The sequence below is a fragment of the Orbicella faveolata genome, unplaced genomic scaffold, assembly GCF_042242905.1.
Source record: "Orbicella faveolata isolate gen_17 unplaced genomic scaffold, um_ofav_v1 contig_1, whole genome shotgun sequence".
NCBI classification, from domain to species: domain Eukaryota; kingdom Metazoa; phylum Cnidaria; class Anthozoa; order Scleractinia; family Merulinidae; genus Orbicella; species Orbicella faveolata.
The window spans coordinates 2624962-2645667 of record NW_028301536.1 but is presented as its reverse complement, the minus strand read 5'-3'; the positions used below and the strand labels follow the sequence as shown (position 1 = coordinate 2645667).

At 40.2% G+C, this 20706-nt stretch overlaps 2 protein-coding genes across 2 annotated transcripts; both read right to left on the bottom strand.

Moving 5' to 3' along the window:
• Positions 1-986: 986 nt before the first annotated feature.
• LOC110052400 (uncharacterized) lies at positions 987-2161 on the bottom strand. The gene has a single exon (XM_020758525.2). The coding sequence runs from the start codon at positions 2144-2146 to the stop codon at positions 1508-1510; it is 639 nt and encodes a 212-aa protein (XP_020614184.2). The 5' UTR covers positions 2147-2161; the 3' UTR covers positions 987-1507.
• Positions 2162-2856: 695 nt separating this feature from the next.
• LOC110052399 (uncharacterized) lies at positions 2857-20673 on the bottom strand. The gene is made up of 15 exons (XM_020758524.2): positions 20125-20673; positions 15882-16095; positions 14202-14244; positions 13158-13251; positions 12793-12925; positions 11222-11399; positions 10381-10478; positions 10183-10264; positions 9297-9461; positions 8504-8612; positions 8343-8418; positions 8135-8196; positions 4478-4556; positions 4250-4366; positions 2857-3791 (listed from the first exon to the last, which is right to left on the bottom strand). Exons 1-15 carry the CDS (start codon positions 20223-20225, stop codon positions 3612-3614), a joined length of 1731 nt encoding a protein of 576 aa, XP_020614183.2. The 5' UTR covers positions 20226-20673; the 3' UTR covers positions 2857-3611.
• Between the last annotated feature and the right edge of the window lie 33 nt (positions 20674-20706).

Sequence of the window (20706 nt, the reverse complement as noted above, 5' to 3'; positions counted from 1 at the left end):
AATTTTCACAAATCTTCAGCATGAGCTTCCCATGAAATACATTTTAGACTTACAAAAGAGGCCCCTCCCCATTCTGGTATGATCCCAGCCTCCTGATGGGTGATTTACCTGAAAGTGTACCCTTGAAGCTTTTTGAGTAGAGAGCTGTGGGGGTGGCGATGGTTTTGGTATTTGCTCACAACCCCAAAATTGTGGTTTAATATGGGTTATTGACCAAGTATGAGGTCAAAATGGCTAAATATTGGCCAAGATCTTTCATAGTCTTTAAGGAATGCATGATACATTCAAGATGAACCAAATTCAGCGTGGTGATTGATAACTCATCAGGTGGGATGGGACTATCTCGCCTGCAGAGATCCCACTCGAGGAGCTAGCTAGCCATATGATGACAACCTCTTGCTAAACCCAAGCGCAAGGGACATACTGGGGAATATTGGCCAAAGGTTGCGGCAGTGCAGACCTTGCTGTGCTCGTCCCATACGGAATGCTGAGGGCCAATATTCCCCAGTACAGCTCCATCATGCAAAGTTAGTAGTTTATCACATGGCACTAGAAAACAAAAACTACACAACTTGTAACACTTATAATCCCAACTAAGAAGAGCCATTAAGAATGCTCAGATTTACCTCTAGACCTTGCCAAATAATATGGCCCTGGTTGGGTGGGGGGGGGGGATACTTCCATATATGGATTATATGGGTATGTGCTGTTGTGAAGGGTACAGTTTTCATGCAGTTTAGTCTGGGATAAGGTATAGAAATCAGACAGATGTGGTTTAGAATAGGGTATAATTTGCCAGGAAAGTGGCAAGTGTATAAATGATTTAGGCCAGATATAGAACAGGGTTCTTTTTCTGGGGTTCTATAATAAAAACTGAAAAAAAAAACTTCTATAATAAAAACTTAAAAAAAAATCGTCAAGGAGAAGGCCCTGGGGACGAGGTTGGGTCATTATTGCACTGATGGTAAAACCAGTCGTCAGCACACTTCATCAATGAATAAGGTTTATTAGTAACGCTTTACAAATAAGCTATACGTCATGTGACGAAAAAATGGGAAATGTTAACGGACACTCCATTAAGTACTTAAGAAGTTTTGACTCTTATCTTCTCGTAGACTTTATACGTTTTCCAAAAAAAATTAAAATTTCACACCAAAATCAAACAAATTACACATCAGTTGAGAATGCCCACTGTTCACGAAACTCTTTGAAAATTATAGTAAACACAAATACGTTTAAAATGCAGGCATGGAGAGGAGTCTCCTCTAATGTGGTACAAATTAAAAGTCTAATCTAAAACATGAATCACCGTAGGTCGAAACTGTTTTTTGATCGTAGATATAACAACCAAAGTGGCAGGTGTTCCACACAAACAAAGACACAAAGAAACCTAGTTTGTCCCAGTAGGAGCATATGCTTTTCCTAGCGTTATAAAGCTTAATCGTACGTATTTTTCTAGTCGCGTATGATACAAAAGATAAACTCGCTTTGAATGTTTGCAGTCGTCTCATGCAACCTCCACTGCTGCGCCATTTTGCTCCGAGACCGTTGTTAGCTCATTGTCCTTCGAGGCCCTTTTCGTCGGCGATCTTTTCCTCTCGGCCGGCAGTTCTTCTGTCTTTTGTAGCTTTATCCCTGCCCTTTGGTTTGCCACACGAGTGCTCGTTCTCTCCGGTCTAGATCTCTCCTTCTTTCCAGTCTTGGCCTTTTTAACCGCTGGTTCGCTGCTATCTGTCTTCTTCGGTCTTCCGCGTGATTTCTTGGCAGGTTTTTCCGCGTTCGCTTTCTCCTCGGTTGCTGTTTTATGGGCTGATTCGTCGACGCCATGAGCTTTCTCTTCCTCAATCACCTCGGGTTGCAAAGCTGTTTCTTCGCCCGCAGAGCTTTCTTTCGCTTCTTCCGCACTGGGTTGACGAACTTCTTCAGTTGGTGGTTTCTCCTCGGCCATGCTTACTTGCTTTCCCTTCTTTCCTCGTTCTTTCGTGGATTTATTAACCATGCCGAAGACCCTAACGCTACCTTTCGACAAAGACAACACTTGATACAGACAGACAGGATGCTGTATGGTTCGGTGAAAACCACTATAACCGGTTTTCTCCGGTTTCTTTGACAGGAAATCGATTTCACAAATTGATTCTTTGGCCATGTGATTGACAGCAACAAAAGTCGTTTGTGTAAAGAGATTGAATCGAGCAGGCGGTCTTGAAACGCAGATGTTTTGTGAAAAATGCTATTACGTCCACTATTCGTGGGCTGTTCCTCTTAAAGCTGTTTGTAAAACCAACAAACACTGAGACAATTCTTTCTTTGAGAGCAATCTTCTCTGATCTTTGAGTACTGTACTGTCATGTCTGCTGCGCGAGTGCGGGGTTTCCCCAGCAGCACGAAAGTGTCGTTATGTAAGCGCCATCGCAGTGTCCTGAATACATCAAACAACTTTCTGTTAGCCTCCTTTGTAAGACAAGCAAAAATACCAGCGACATTTTGCCTCTTGCCACACACTGAAGCTAAAAGCAGGGAGACAGGGTTGACCAGAATAACTTTGAAACTTTTTAGTATGTATTTAAACCGACAGGCAAGTTTTCCATTGGGGTAATTCATGGTGGAGAAATACAGTTTACTCAGGAGTTTAGTAGAAATTGAGTTTATGACAAGTTTTATAAACATGGTGTAGGCAATGTATATTTTAAAAATTAATATTAAAACTACATTCAAAATTAATATTTTCAGTGCTTTGGAAGAGCCAAACAGAGACCACAGAACTGCATTACTGTCATGATATGAGTGTTGAATATGGGATGAAGTGCAGAAACTGATGTTATTCTATGAGAAATTGAATCGCTATGAAAACGAACATTTTCAGGGTACCAAGAACGGTACACCAAATCTCTTTATTTGCATTTCCAACCAAACTGACACCAAACATGGTGCTAACATGGCAATCTGTAATCCCCAAGGATGTGTGACACATCGGTGTCAGTACCATGTCGCCAGCTGCCCCCTCCCCCCAACTCACCCTGGGTACCAACTTAACAGCAACACTTTTAAGACGTGTACAAGTTTGTGTTTTTAATGGCAATTGTACTCATGTGGCATGTCTAATAGGGTCTTTTTCAGATGTATTGTTTTTTTTAGCCACAGCAGTTTTCTTCTTGTTTAATTTCTTAACTTGTCTGGCATTAATTGTCCTAAGTGACTAGTGGTCACACATTTTATACACTTGCACCAGCCCTTACCAATTTTACTGTAGAAAATTTTCTCTTTAGGTGTGAAGGCATTATCATCAACTGCATAGTTGACTTAGCTAGTTGGCTTAGCTATCATAACTATAATCTAAAGGGGAAATACAACTCTGATCAGAGACTATTCTGCAGCTTCAAAATAAGTCTTGCACTTTGGAAGAACTCAGCTGCAAATTATTCCAGCCATGTCGACTCTTCAGGCATTCAATTCATCTCCACCTCCAGATACTACCCAGATTTCTGTAGAGCTATGTCTACTCACCAACATAGAACTTTGCAAGTCAAATCTGAGATGTCTGAAGTGTATGCACAAAGCTAGCTATGTCTGCTGTAAATTGTATCACAAGTTGATAGTTTCACAAGCCATCACTATGGTGTGTTGAAATCGAGATTTGTTGGAGCTACTGGAGACATCACTGCTTCATGGTCAGCAGTTATATTTCCAAGCGACAACTCTTGGGTATAAGCATCAGAACTTTCTCTCTCACTTTCTCCAATTGACCTACTGTTAGAAATCTGCCGAAGAAGGCCTTTTCCCTCTTCTCTGCCCTAATAAAACCACAAGTAAAAAAAGTACATAAATAGGCATAGGGTAATTTTATTACTGAGCATAGACAAAATTGTGAACAGTTTGCTTTGGAAATAAGATAAAGTCTCTGTTGGGTCTTGCCAAAGCTAATCCCAGTTCTCGTCGCATTCACAACTACTCATCCCAGCCCTGTATGCCACCCCTGGATGTATTAAATCTGCCAGGTATCTAGTATGTATATACTTGGGTGGAGAAAGGTAGTTAAGTCTTCAGCCCAAGAATACAATGTAATCACCCCAGTTAGGACTCAAATCCGGACTGCTTGTTATAGGGCAGGGGGGCAGAAGGGAGGGAGGAAAGAAGGAAGAGATGAAAGAGATGGAAAGAGGAAGGAAAGGAAAGCAGAGAGAGCACAAAGAAAGTAAAAGCGAGGACTGCCAGAAAAAAAAGTAGCAGAAATGAAAGATGACTCACTTACCTCGTTAAATTCACAACACTTGTGAGCATACATTTCAGCAGCTTCGAGATTTCTTTTCTTCAGGTTGTATTTTGCCAGAAATAGGTATGCAGAACACAAATCAGCAACTGACAGTATCTGCAACAACAAACAGTGCAGAAAATCAATATTATTTAGAGTTAGTGAATGTCCTTCTAGTACCAACTTTGATATTATCCACACAAAACTTTTTATTCTCTATGCTCTTACCCCAACAACCTCTGTCTGCTCCACATAGCGGTTGTATTGAATGGCTGCATCATCGTCTTCTTGAAGTTGCTCATGCAATCTAAAACCAAAACATACAAAAATCAGCAACTAGGAGATTTAATTTTAATGTGGTGAGTCATATATCATGGCAGTAAATTGTTTGTGCCAAACCATCCAACAAAAACTGGAAGACAATAGGTGACATTTTGCACATAGCAGTGGTGAACTCAATATCAGTCATGCAGCTGAAATGGATAAGAGGGATAACCACTGGGTTGGTCTAACAATTCCCATGCAAGGCTTGAAAAAAGTGCCATCCGGCCAGCCAGGATGAGTAGATTCTCTTGCCAGGCAAGTTACTTTTCATTCCCCCTTATCTGATGGGCAAGGGCCCTAGCAAGTTTTCTGCCAAAAATAAGAAAAAGTTAAACTTTGACTTGCCCGGGGCAAGGAAAATTCATGGGCTGATTGTCTGAAGGGTAAGCTAAAATTCAAGTATTATTTTTTTCAAGCCCTGCCACGGCAGGATAAAGAGAAAGAAGTGTGATAACAATGATGACAATCGCAAGGGTAACAAGGGAAACCAGGATGGCCCCCTTTGCAACTATACCCACACCACCCTTACCAACATTACCACCCTTTAACCCCTTGCCACCCTTGTTACCCTTCCCAACCTCACCACCCTTGCAACTAATGCCACCCTAGCCACTTGCGTCACCCTTGTCACCACAGCCATCATTGTCATCCCCACCAACTTTTCAAGCCCTGACACCCTCAACAACTTTGCAACCCTTGCTAGCCTTGCTACACTAGCCACCCTTTCAATCCTTGCCACCCAATATATTTGGGTGGGCTGGGGTGTTCAGAGTGGCGGGGGTTACTAGGCTGTCTGAGGGTCCCCAATAGGTTTGGCAGGATGCGGGATTTGGCTTTTTTTCGCCATGATATTCAGGATTTGAGCTGAAAACAGGGGCGGGAAGTGGGAATTACAATTAGGAGCGGGAGCAGGATTTCGTGTTTTTATGGGGTTGGGATGCGGGATTCACAAGGGGAACAGGGCGGGATGTGGGGTTTCAATTCTTATACATCATAAATTGACCAGCGCAAAAGCCCCAAGTTGGGCAGAAATGAACCTTTTGTGTGTACAGCTGTGTCAGGTTTCATGTAATGAGTAGCAACATCTCTGTACCCTGTCAGGTTCAGTCAAACACATCCATCATCACTCGACTAAGTTAGTATCATGAGACTGTAAGAAGTCTTTGAGTCCTATTGCGATCCTCTGACATCAATGACATCTATCCATTTCCCACATCTTCGACGCTTGCGAATGTAATCTTGACCTTCCCCCCGCCCACCGGTCTTTCTAGTTTTTCTAGTCTTTCGACCTTTTCTAGAGCGCTTGTCTTGGCCAGGATGGCCACATTGGGTGGCGGTGATAGTGATTTACCGAACAAAGTACAGTGTATGAGACATTATAAATTGCATCGCCATATACTACGAAAAGTATGTGCAAGCGGGAATGCCTTCATTTGGAAAGAAAAGTTCTGAGCCCAGATTTCAAGGAAAGTGAAGACACTGGAAGCTTTGAAAGAAACTGTCAGGTACGGGCCATCCCTTGAATATGGTAAGGAAAAATCATTTTCTTTCACTGATACATAGACAAGAGAAAACAAAACAGTAACCAGTTTACAGAAAGAAACGTTATAATCATTTGTGCTTACTTATCTGCTACCTATTAAATCTTTTGGTGTTCTTTTATGCGATATCTATTTTTAAAAAGTTTCTGTGTTAATAATTAAATTAATTATTAATTTTAAAAAATTAATAATTAATGCAGAAACGTCTTTGAAAAGTAGGCGGGATCGGGATTTCCAGGCAAAAAAGGGTGGGATGGCGGGATTAACAGTGAAAAATGGGCGGGAAAGTGGGATTTGAGAAGCCTATTGTGGACCCTCCTGTCTAGGATGGCCAGGGTGGTGAGAGTGGCAAAGGTGGTGAAGATGGCAAGGGTGGTCAGGGTGGCAAGTGTGGCTAGGGTTGCAAAGGTGGGATGGGTGATGAGTGTAGCAAGAGAGAGGGTGATGAGGCTGGCAACAGAAAGTATGGTGAAGCTGTCCAGGGTTGTAAGGGTAGTAAATGTGGTATAGGTGGCCAGGGTTACAAGGGTTAAAAGGGTGGCCAGTGTGGCAAGGCTGGCTAGGGTGGGAAGGGTTGCCAAGGTGGTCACGGTGGCCAGCATGGAGGGGGTGGCCAGGGTGGCAAAGATGAAAAAGGTAGCCAGGGTAGCATGGTTGATTAGGTGGCAAGAGCAACAGAAGTGGTGAGACTTCCCATGCATTGTGGCAAAGGTGGCATTGGTGTACAAGGTGTAAAGGACAGTCAGGGTGGCTAGGGTGACAAAGGTGAAGAGGCTACCCATGGCAGTTTGACGAGGGTGGGGAGGGTGGCCAGTGAAGAAGGTGGCCAAGACTGAGGGAAGGAGGGTGGCAACATTACTGTTAAGGGCAGGCAATGTGGCCAGGGTGGCCAGGGTAACGTAGATGATGAGGTTGGCAAGAGTGGCCAGCCAGGTTGCCAAGGTGGGTGGCCAGGTGGCAAAGGTGGCCAAGGTGGAAAGTGTGGGTGAACAGAGTGGCAAGGAAGGCTAGGGTGGTGAGGGTGGTGGGGTGAAGGAAATGCCAACCATGGAGAGAGTGGCAGGGGTGGCAAAGGTTGCCAGAGCCAGGATGTAAGGCCAGAATGGCAAAGGTGTTGAGTGTGGCAAAGGTGGACAGAGTGGAAAGGGTGGCAAGGGTGGCCAGGGTGTCCCAGGTGATAAGGGTAGCCGGGATGGCCATGGTGGTAAGGATGGCCAGGGTGGCGAGGATGGCTAGGGTGATAAGGGTGGTGGAGGTGGTGAGGGTGGCCAGGATGCCAAGTGTGACCAGTGTGGCCAGGTAGGCAAGTATGGTCAGGGTAGTAAGGGTGGGCAGAAGTCTAGGGTGGTGAGGGTGGCCAGGGTTCCCAGGGTAACAAGGGTTGTGAAGGTGGCCAGGGTGGAAAGGGTGGCAGTGGTGGCCCAGGTTACCAGGGAGGTAAGGGTGGCAAGGGTTCCAGGGTGACAAGAGTGGCCAGGTTGGTTAGGGTGACAAGGATGGCCAGGGTAGCAAAGATGGCCAGGGTGGCCATGGTGGCCATGGTGGCCAGATTTGCCACTGTGGCCAAGGTGGCCAGAAGACCAGGGTGGTGAGGGAGGCCAGGGTTTCCAAGGTGACAAGGGTGGTGAAGGTGACCAGGCAGGCATGGGTGGTGAAGGTGGCCAGGGTGGCAAGGATGGCAAGGATGGCTAAGGTGGTTAGGGTGGTAATGGTTGCCAGTTTTGAGGGTGGCCTGGATTGCTAGGGTGGCCAGAGTGGCCAGTTTGGCAAAGATGGCAACTGTGGCCAGTGCGGTGAGGGATGCAGAAGTGGTGAGGCTGAAAATAGAAATGATGTCATGAAATGTCGAAAACTACGTTTATACAGTTTAATAGTGAGTTTGAACATTTCATGACATCATTCCCATGTTCTATAGCAGTGAAGACCTTGGTAAAATGTGGTTGGTTTGTTTAGCAGCTACTAGGTAAGTTTACAATGCACACACACTTTGGAACTACTACTCATTTGATTTGGCTAATACCTTGCCAGCTTTATAACAGCCATTCCTTCCAAATCACCAACTGACATCGCTCTAAAATAGCACTGAAATGGAAATCATTTGATCACAATTGACATGTATTTGACAAGCAGTCACAAACCTACATTGTGTACTCCCAACCCAGGCCATAAATAACTAAATATATTTTTAACCATTTTAAAGTACATCAGTGAGATGATTTGTTACTTACCTTTTTGGCATGTTGCATGTTGTCCAATTTTTCATAACTTTCACCCAAAGCAACTAACATTCTTGAGTCATTTGGCCTGCAAGTAGTTCATTAAGCTTTAGCTTATCAAATCTATACTTATTTCTTTATTGAACTGTACTCAGACATAAAAAGTGAAATACCTGAATTTGTGAGCCTGCCTGTAGTAATACAAACAGTAAAATGGCATCTTAAGGATTTCATATGTCTGTCCTAGTCCATACCAGGCTCTATAGTCTCTGTAATTTACCTCTATCAAAAACCAAATCAAAACCAAAAATTACAACTATTTAACCTGTTATAGAACAGTTGAGAGTTAAAAATTACAAAAAGTTCATAAAAATCAATTTGAATAACACTATAAAAGAAAACAGTCAAAAAATTAGCATGCACGTATAAATTAAAAATTTAAAGGAAATCACATCTTTTTATGAAAAACCTTTCTAACACTGTAGCATGAGAGCATGTTAAAATTATAATAATATTTCAAAGTCAACAGCCGGCATAGAAAATTACTGATAATTAACAATCAGTGGCTCACATGTGAATTTAATTTCACCCAAAGAGGATACCCAATTGCAAAAATGTGAAAGCTCCACAGGCTACAGGTACATGGTAATTGGAAACTTCAATAAATAAACTAATGCCAAGGCAATAGCGTACATGGGTGGTAAATTACATGTGTCTCTGGCTGTTGCCTGATAGTTGCCCTTGGAAATTTTATGTTCTAAACATCTACTTAAAAGTCAGAGAACAAATATTTCTTTTTAGAACATAAAGATTTTTGCTTTTGCAGGCAACTAACAGGCCATATGCCCTGGATAGAAACAGTCTATTGTTACAATATTATCGAGTTCTTTGGAAACCTCATCATATTGTTAAAGTTTGAGAGAACTCAAAACTGGGAAACAGGATGCTCTACTGCAGAAGCTATACCTATGGCTTTTCTGTATGCTTCTATAGCAGCTGATGTGTTTTTTCTCTCCATGAATTCATGTCCCATCAGTGTCCATGCAGATGTGTATTGCGGGTTCAGTTTGAGTGCACGTTGGAAGTAGGTGACTGCCTTCTCATGTTGGTCATGAAGGCTGTAGTAATTCCCTGCAAGATATTTGTTTTTTAGCACAACACAATGCTACTTATGGTAAAACCTGTCAAAAAAGACATGGGTGTGGAAGGAGGGGAGGCTTCTGACACACCATGGACTAATTAAGTTGAGAGAAAAAATTACACCCACAAAAAAGGCTTTTCACATATCAGGGTCCCTTGATCTTACGGATGAATTTGCATGTTGTTGACAAGCACAAAGTAATAAGCTTGTAAGAAGTTTTCGTTATAGGCATGAAGAAAGGCCCCCGCCTATCAAAAATAGCCTTTTCCCAAAATCTCCTCCCACCGCCATACAAGTCCTTGGCTTATGTCCAGTTTTCCCTCTGAAAGAAAAACATTATTTCTCTTCAGGTTGAAAGCCTCCTATTGAGAACTTGACTTGTACAATTAATTATTATGAAATTGCTAAAATATGCTCAGACTTGTGACATTCATTTTTAAGGTGTTTCCTTGAACATTATGTTTAGAAGGCGGTTTCCATGCAGTATTCTTGAAATTAAGCCACTAACATTCTTCTAAGGTGCAACATCCTTTCTAAATATTACAACCAAACTTTTCAGAAAATTAACATGCATTAACTTACTTTTAATGATTTCCTGATAACAAACTCGCCTAATCTTAGTCGATTCTGCTTGAAAAGCCTTTTGAACAAATGGGAGCAAATAAGAATAATTATTGGCTATTGAAGTCAGGAAGGAGAGAGTAAACTAACCTATGACACAACATGTTTCTTCTCTGTACTTGTCAATGCTGTTAGTGTGATGTGCTAGATAACTTAGCTCAGGCTTCATTTCCTGCAAAAAAAAAAAAAGAATGCACTTCATTGTAAGTAATTAGTTGAAATTGCATCAGGTTGTATTCAAATTATAGTTACTAAATGAACAGAAAGAGGGAGATTGTAACTTCCTACCTTGACATAAAGAATATTTGAGTATGTGTCCATGTGCTCTAGAGAATACGGATCTCTCTTTTGCACTTCTTTGAATAACTCACAGGCCGCATCAAAATCTTAGCCAAACAAAAACAACAATCAAAATCTGATTTTTAAATCTGTAATAAGTAAAACTTTGTCAGATCTTGGGTAAGACACGTTAGTCTTGCAATTCTTCCCAATGGCTATGTGTCTAAACGGGTACTGGCCAGCAAATCAATGGTCATGAGCAACTTCTCATGGGTGTGAAAGTTAGAAAAATCACTGCCATGGCTGGATCTGATGATAATGATAGATTAAGTAATGATGACAGAATTTTATAATAAGGACAAGTTATCCCACTCAGATCAACTGTCCATCTGAGATGGATAATTTGTCTGCTGGACAATCTGGACAAATTATGTGCCTGTAGTATCATTTGCCTCATCTGATTTGTTGTCAACGTATCTTTAAGATGTACTGACAAACATGTCAATCCAAGGACAAATTCTACCAATTTTATATAACTCACCCAAACACTGGACTTTAAATACCTACTTGATGATTTATCCATTCCAGACAGATATTAAATCATGGTCTCAGTTGGATAAATCGTCCCTTACAATTAAAATATCAATTTGGCATCAAATAATTTGGTCTCTAGTAAACATTTTGCCCAAAACTAGGAAGAGTATTGTAAGGCTGCTGTAGTACTCCACAGTCAGAAGCTCGGCTCTATATGTCAGATTTCAGACACCACCCGACAGATTTAAAACAGAGTGCTTCAGTCCATCCACTTGTGAATAACTGTCTAATGATTTAGTTTCTCAACTTAAATTACCTCTGGCGTGGTATTGCACCAATGCAGTCTGGAGTAAGATGTACTTGTTTTCTGAAAATCCAGCCTGGCTGAGGTTGGTGTACCTTTCCAAGCCTTCTTCATTCAACTGTAGATCAATGGCTACATTTGCTTGGAAAAATTGAGCCATCCAGTGGGAGGGGAGGGTCAGTGATTGAAGCTACAACAAAAACAAAAGCATAGTGTGTCAGGTGAGTCAGAAAAATGGGAGAATAAGAAACTTTAAATCATAGCTAGCACGGTTAGACTGATTATCATAAATCCTTGAATTAGCACCCGGGGCGCTTATTTCAAATTTAGGAGAAGACAGGGGGCGTTTATTCATGCGGGGCACTTATTTAATTTTTCCCAAATTGTGGCCTCACATGATCATTTTTTTGATACATCATCCTGTGTAAACAACAACACAAGCCGTTTATCAACATAAAAAGCTGATCCTAAAGTTTAACTCACGGCACTTAACATGTTCACAAACTTAGACAATGTAGAAATATAATACTACATGACAAAAACCATGCATCCTTTGTTGTCTCATTACTCGTCCACAAAATGGGGGGAGGGAGGGGGCACTTATTTGAGGGGGGGGCTTATTTTAAATTTTGCCCAATAGAAGGGGCACTTATTCGAAGGGGGCACTTATTCGAGGGGAGAACTAATTCGAGGATTTATGGTATCTGCAGCCAGTTTTTTTTATAATACAATTACATCTGCCCTCATGATAGATCTTGGAACACCTTTTCTAAATAAGGGTCAGAGAATCTTGGTGTAAAATGGAAGGTACGAAATAACCTGAAGACTTGTTTGGAATTATTTAATTAGTAGAAATATTAATACTAATTATACCAATTTTTTCTTTCAACTTTTCCTTCTTTATAACCTACCCACTTTCCAACAGATCCAAGGAGATAGGAACCCAAAAACTAATTAACAAGGGGTTGGCCTTTAATATTTGCTATGGCTATTGTCTATCTTTGCCCTGATATATATGGTTCTTTCACACTACATTTTGATGAGATTATCAATAATCAGAGTTAACTGGGAGATCTGCTGTTGGCCAGCAAATGATCGCTGTGGGCATGTATAGTTGTGCCATTGCTGTGCAGTTTCACCCTCGTGGTTTTGCTCTGCCTTGCTTTGTCACTTTGCCTTTGGTTTGCTCCATCCCACCCACTCTTGGTTCATGGTGGGCTCTTGTGTCTAGGTGAGTATACTTATTCTCCACTGAGAATTCAGTGTGACAGGTGCCAGGGGGAGGTGACCAGTGGGAGGTTGCCATGGATACCCCCTTTATTTGCATTTTGCCCACACTTGCTCATTGCCTGCTTTGCTGTCAATTAACACCTACCCTCCATTTTGAATATTGCTTATCAACAAGTTAACATACTATAAATGTGAGTGACTGTTGGGATACTTATGAGTAGAATCAACTTCCTTTTAATTTGTTATCTTTGTACAACATACATATGTGCCTCCTACATGCTCAACGAAATATGTGTACCTACATGCCAATTAGATCAAGGTCATACTGTAGTTTAAGCACAATAGTCACTTACAACTTCCTTGTCAGAACAAAGAGATGAAAGCTCCAGCCACGCCCCCCAGTGTAGCGGTTCTTTAGTCACAGCTTCCTGTATCACTTCTAAGGCATCTTCTCTCAAATCAAGTTTCTTAAGTACAACACCGTACCTTAAAGATGTAAGCTAAGGAATCACTCTGCTTTTAAAAGAATTCCCAACCTACATGTATGCACATGCTAATATATATTCACAATGACACTTCAACTTACAAATATGCAACAATGTTGCATGGCAAGATGAAAGAAAACTTCTCATAATATCTTACATGTACATCTTTAATATTATCATGAGGTCTAAATTTACAGTCAGAACAATTTCATAACACAATGCTTTCTACTTACAAGTAAAGACAGAATCCATCCAATTCTCTGTGTTTCTTGTACAGTTCAGCTCTCAGGGAAGTCAGAGCCTGGTTCTGCACATTTTCTTGTGGGCCTGGAAAAGCAATATTCCCACACATAGGCAACTAGCATTGTGTACATGCATGTACCATGATTATGAAGAATCTGGTCAATTCATGGTTTGTACCAGAGGGGATGTTTGGTACAGTCAAACATCCAATTCCCTGTGTTTCACCTCTCCAAAATGGCAACGGCCACTAAAGCATGTCCCAACTGTCACGACAGCCTCTCAACAATGCCCAGTTAATGAACAACAGTACTGATGAACGGCGGGTGTATACAAAACCTCATTTTTTATTGAACAAGGTAATGAATCTTGATCCATACCATGGGTCATTTGTCACTGTTTCTGTTTGGTTTCTGTTTTATTGAATGTCAGATATATATTTTGATTGTGTAACATATTTACATGCTACAATGAGCATTGATTTTTAGAGCATAAAAACATTGAGTCCCACAACAAAACCAGTGTCACATCACACTCCCTCCCCATAATGGCCACTTCTCTACAACGGTCATTGTGCTCTGTCGCCAAGGTGGCCATTGATTGTGGAGAGCTTCAACTGTCTTACAAAATCACAAAGTTAACACACACACACACACAAAAGGAAATTTGATCCAGTTAATACAAATTTGCCATGCAGCATTTCTCATAATTTACTCAGACCCTATGTAACCAACGCCAACATTATAAAAGGTCAAAACTGGCTCAAGATCTAGACCTTGTGCAGATTTACATATACTAGAATCAAATAGCAGACAAGTACAAGTTGTTGTAACATTTCACGACAAGAACAAACAAAAGCAGTCAAAACTTGTTTATAAATAAAAATTCATTAAGTAAACAAGTTTGATTGGGCATCTCATTAATGGTTGCTTTTCGAAGTATGGTGTGGAACAAAGGAAAAATCAAAATTCTAATAAATAAATATACATTATTTAAGGCACAACATCAGATTAGTCAAGAAGAAGCCCATTTGTTACCTAAAACATCCATCATTTTGTCATTCTTGTGTTTCTCACCAGCCTAGAAAAACACAAACAAATTGACCAATTTTGTATTCTCAGTGGACTGGATTTAGCTTGCAATGGAGGCTCATGTGGGGAAATATCATTAAAAAGAGATTAATGTCATTTGCATTTGCAAAGATTGCCCGCATTAGCCTCAGTTGCAAGCTAGTTCCAGTCTAATACCAAGAATTCATACAAAAATGGTCTATTAAAATGTATCAATTAAGAAGCTTTTTTGGCATTTTTAACCCACTGGTTTTCAGGTTGCCAGTATTTAATTAACCTTTTAAGGTTACCGTAAACCTTCGTGGGTGTCCTTAGCGAAAAAAAATATTACCACGCTGTCTTAAAGACAACCACTACAAATTATATATCAATGCAAAGGTTATAGAATGCTCTATTCGATAAAAATTGTTTTGCCTCAATTTTTTTAATCATAAGGCGAGTGCAACCTAAAAGCGCGAAACGACCGTCGTTCCATTGAGCGAATTTATCGGGTATCAAACTTGACCGCATCAACAAAGCTACTGCATTATATCATTCACAAGGCATCAATCATCAAAACCATGTGAGGGTTTGTTGATATTCCTATTGGTTGTTTTGGAAAATTTCTGTCAAGTTTGATGTCCAAAAATACAGCGACACGTTTTACGACGAAGGCCATTGCAGGAGATCAATTTTAAAAAAAGCAAATCCCCCACACGGTTTTGATGATTGATGCCTCGTGAATGATATAATGCAGTAGCTTTGTTGATGCGGTCGCATTTGATACCCGATAAATTCGCTCAATGGAACGTTGGTCGTTTCGCGCTTTTAGGTCGCGCTCGCCTTATGATTAAAAAAAATTGAGGCGAAACAATTTTTATCGAATAGAGCATTCTATAACCTTTGCATTGATATATAATTTGTAGTGGTTGTCTTTAAGACAGCGCGGTTATATTTTGTTCGCTACGGACACCCGCGAAGGTTTACGGTAACCTTAATTAACTGTAATCAATTTGTAAGAAGGGTAAAATAAAGGATGTTGTTGCTGTTGTTGTTGTTGTTGTTGTTGTCATGAAATATATACCATACCAAGGATTACTTGGAGAGTCTTTGACTCAGACATTTTTTATTTAGTTATTTATTTATTTATCGTTTTTTTTGTAAAATTGCCCATAGACCTAGTCTCCAGCAATGTGACTGCCTGTGGGGTACTCCCATATACAAATGTAGATGTATAAGTTATATAGGTAAGTGCCACCGTGAAGAGTACGATTTAAAGGTAGTTTAGTCTGAGATAGGGATAGAAATCAGACAGTTTTGGCCTAGAATAGGGCAACTACAATAGTGATGATACGTCTGCATGGAAAATGACTAGTGTGGGATAGGGGAGGGGTTTTTCGTGCCTAGTCTAGAATAGTGTTGCAAACTTAAGTTGATCATGGTCTAGTATATACACTGTTGGGTAAAGGTTTCAGTGTTCCAGCAGCACACCCCCACCCAAAGATAATTTACAGAGTACCCTTCCCTGTGCGGTGCAGCTGCATCACTTTGTGGCTTATATGCTTATCTGTCAAATTAAATTGATGAAATGTTCTACTAGGTATCTTTAAATTTCAGACGGTAAATATGCCAATAATTCCTGGGCTTATACCATCTGACTTTACTCACCAAGTAACGTGAATACATGTACAAGAAGTACGCTTTGTGACTGGTACAACCATCCAGGAAGAAAGCTGCTCTGTCAAATTCTTTAAGATCAAAAAATGTTTTCCCCAGAGTATATCTATCAAAGTCTTTCACAAATTGTGGATCATAATAATCAGTTTTTGGGAGATGATCAGATGATGGGAAGGATGGAATAGAAAAGGCCAACTCTGCAGACCTGTGGACATAAAAACAAAAAGAAGGACAGAAAAGTTGAACATTTCATCTACATGTAAGTGGTTAGTTTCCATAGCAGTCAGTGTAAAATGAAGACTGTGGACTGCAGACTGTAGACTGGGGTAAAATGCAGACTGAGGGTAAAATGCAGGTTGCAGACTACAGACTCTCAGTTAATCGTGTTACCATTTCCATCATTGAAAGCTAAGTGTAATCAGGCTAACCAGAGTGTTACAGGTAATATTATGTCTAACCTGAGTGATATTCAAGCTAACCAGAGTGCAGATTTGCACTGCAATAAGCCTGAATAATCCTGTTTATGGTTAAAACTATGCTTGTTCGTGCCAACTGCCTCTCTTTTAACTGGCCCTACTTTTCCAAGGAATGTGTTTGGCTCAAAATGGTGTTTTCTTGACTGAATTTCCAAGACAGGTTAATTAATTCCACCATCTCATGCTTTACTGCAGTCAAAGCTTATGATCAATCTGTTCCCGAATTACCACCTGTTAACAATGAATTAGATCCTGTTTGAGTTCTGCTGCCATTTAAAGACCAGGCTTCAGCCGACATTGTACAAGCACAGCTCAAAAATCTGAGCCAGAAAATTCAAATGACCGTCTAGCCAAACAACATCTGAAACTGCACAGAGTCAAGCCGTCTGATGTCCACCAACAATCCCTTGTTTATCAATTTAATGTGATCTGTGTGATGCAGGTTACGTTGGTTACACACAGCGGCATTTGCGTCGACGCGTAGATGAGCACAAGAATGCATCTTCCTCCAGTAGAAACATTTGCATGTGAAACATTCTTATGTGCCCAAGGATCTTAACAAGAATTAAAATTACCATCTTAAAAAAGTGCAAGAGCAAGTTTGACTGTCTCATTTATGAAATGTTTTTTATTAATGAACTGTAATGTACAGTCAGACTCAATGTGTGTGAAAGTCTTAAATCGTTTTAATTATGTTATTTTTGCATGCTTTTTATTGTTTTCAACACCCTTTTTAACATTGTCATACTTAACATACTTTTACTTCTTTGCTTTATATTTTATGCTTATGCAAAAATTTTTATCCTCACTTTTAAGCTTGATAATGACTGAAGTTCGGTCAAAATGTCACACACTTTTACCATTAGTTTTTAAAGAACCTTTACTTATAAAAACAAAAACAAACCAGAAAATTATGCATGTACACACTTGCCATATTTGTAGAGCGTGGTATAATAGCTCACAAACTACGATGGCATATATGATGGCTAAGCCAGTGAAAACTCTTGAATAATTTGCATTATCCAGTAATTCAGTTTTAATAAAGTTCATACTTACAGCACTTCTCAGAAAGAATGAAAACTTTAAAACATATTTTGCGGGGAATTGCACTGTAGCAATTACAGTGCATTTACTGAAACTGTGGCCACTCAGACAATGAAAACCAATCAGATAGCAGAACTAAAACAATAGATTCCAACATTTTCAAATCCAGCCAATCATATGTCCTGTTTCTAAATCCAGCCAATCAAATGTCCGATACAAAACAATGAAGTCTCAACTTGTTTGTCGTGATGCTTACGCGACTACAGTGTCACTTATCAATGAATTGTCAAGCTTAAGCCGTTAGTACTTTCACATGCTGGCAGGTTTAAGAAGAATTGAATTTTATGCTGCACTTTCTGTACGTGATCACTGGTTTGTTTTGTACATGAAAAGAAAAGCTGTGTAAGAATGTCACTCGTAAATATATATTGCTAGTAGAGTGCATGGTGTAGGGTTTGAATGTTGTTGCAGCTGTTTAAAAAAAAAGCTTTAATGGTCTCTGTGAAAGGAAGACTGCTAGCTATGGCACCATCTTTTGTTTTTGCCTGAGTGATTTTACACTCTGAGGCTTTGAAAGTACAACGCAGACAAAAGTTCGTTTGAATTTTCGATGAAGATGATATTTCAATACACTGATAACCCAGAAAGGTAGCTCAAACTCCGAAATGAACAACTCCTGAGACAGTGAACGCGACAGTTTTTCCAAGAACTGCGGACAACAGGAGCGGAATTTATTTTGTAAAAAGTGTCAAAATTTATAACATTATTCTACGATTTTAAACGACAACTGTAAAGATGATGTTTGTGTGGCCATACATTCACGGTGGAAAACGGTCAATCTAATGAATTTATCACGGTTGTAAATGTAAAATCTAAAGTAACACAATAAGTTCTAACACGAAAGTACTAACGGCTTGAGCTTGAGACAACGTAGTCACGAGCATCACAACGAACAAGTTAGATTTCATTGTTTTGTACCAGACATTTGATTGGCTGGATTTGAAAATGTTGGAATCTATTGTTTCAGTTCTGCCATCTGATTGGTTTTCATTGTCTGGGTGGCCCAAGTTTCAGTAAACACACTGTAACCATAAGTTCAACACACTAAATATGCAATATCTAAACGTGATGACCATCAAATAGTTATTAAAGAACCTAGCCATGAAGACACGATTAGCACCTAAAAGCAAACTCTGGAACACCAACTTGAAACCGGTCAGTGTAAAATGCAGACTGTGGACTGCAGGTTGCAGGCTGTAGCCAGTAGTAAAATGTAGACTGAGGATAAAATCCAGATTGCAGACTGGGGGTAAAATGTAGACTGCAGAATTTTCAATTATATACCGTGTTATTTCCATTATCGAGTGTTAAGGTGGCCGAACACAGTTTTCAGGCACACTCTTGCTATTAGGTGGCTCACTATCGTTTTACGATTGCATGCACGCATAGGACGAAAGCTCAAGAATCCACCTGCGTTCAAAGGAAAACGTAAGTGTTTTTTCGATTTTTATGACGTCAACATGAGGACAAAAAGCAAAACTGACATTTAATTTTCTCGAGTTTCCTTCAGTGAATTTTTTTTAAATTTGGCTCAGTTGTAACCACATACAATTGCTATAAAATACCCTATTTATGTTAAAATCTGTCAGAGCTAATCTAATATATTTAGAAGAATGACAAATTACAGAATATTGGAAAAACAGTCTGAACAACCTTGACTTTTTACCAATTCAAAATGCCAGGCAATATCATTTCCATGATGTGGCAAAGTATGAAAAAATTGCACTGAAGGTAAGTATAAATATTGAGGAGTTTCGGCCAAAATGAGAAATATATCTGCCTGTCATTAGATGAGCTGTTGCCATGGTAATGGCCTTGATCCAAAAATTGGCAACCAAAAAATGAGCCTTATTTTAACAGTACCCATACCAGTAAATCTCTAAAGGGAAAGCTTTAAGAGAAATTAACTAAGTTTCCTTTTCTAACTCGCGTTCTATAGGGAGGGTGTTCGTAGATACTCTAGGGAGCCACCATACCTGCCAACCCCCAGAGTACAAAACCTGGAGGCAATCCGGCATCCATGCTGGCCATCTTCGCTTCGACTGATGTAAACAGCGTGTGAAAACCATGCCAATATTGTACCATGTATTGTGCAACCTGATTGGTTGATTTCTGACCAGTTAGAATACTCGTTAAATATACATCAATTTGATTGCTCTGTTTTATGTCGTCCAATCGAGAGCAGCTCAAATAAGAGCAACTAATTTCCTTCTTGTTTTGTTTTCCTTTTGGAAATCTCGAAAATAACAAAATTAATAAAAAAGGAAAATTAAAAAGAGCCACGGTAGGTAGTTCCCGGGAGATTTGATGAGAAACTTGGAGACTCCTGGGAAAACCGGGAGAGTTGGCAGGTCTGAGCCACCTTAACGTCAAACAGCTTTATTCAGGTTAATCGCAGTGAAGGTCTGCGCTCCGGTTAGCCTGAGTATATCACTCAGGTTAGCCTAAATAAGCCTCCGGTTAGCCTGTTTACGGTTAGCTCTCAATGATTTTAACAGGATTCGGTTAAAGTCTACAGTCTGCAGTCTGCATTATACCCACGGTCTGCAGTCTGCGTTTTGCACTGACACTGACTGACCAGAATCGTCACATTTTTTCGTTAACCAAGATTGAGAACTCCGTAAAGGTTACCTTTGGAATCGTTTTAATCTTACCATTTAGCACTGTGAAGTAACCCTCTCTCGGAACATTCTTTCACCGCGTGAAGAAGATCTCGTTTGATCTCCGGTAGACAAACATTCGACACGGCCGCCATCTTGTTTTCAAAAACCCGCGCTCAGAGCAACGGTCGGGGACTGAGACGGGCTTTCAATATTTTTTTCCTTTCTTCTTTCGTTCGATTTCCCTTCCTCCCTTTATTCTTTAAAGCAGGTATTCCCCTGGCCGTATTCCACGAATTTGGCCGTTAACATTGTAAAATTCCACAAGTTGTGTTTAGTAGCAAGGTTAGCAAGGGAAATTCGGGAATTCTGGCAACGTAGAAAACAGGAAAACAAAGGAGAACATTTTATATTATTTTCATGCAATTTCCCCCTCTTCAAATTCCAGCAGGCCATGATGATAAAACCCGATAACGAGAGAAGGAATAACAGAAACTACAGCGTAATAATCATTTTATCAGTTGTAATGGAAAGGATATACAATGATTATCCCCTAAAATAGCTACAAAGTAAAAAAAAAACAAAAATGATAGAAAACAACTACAGTCGAACCCCGGGGGGTACTCCCAGAAAAGT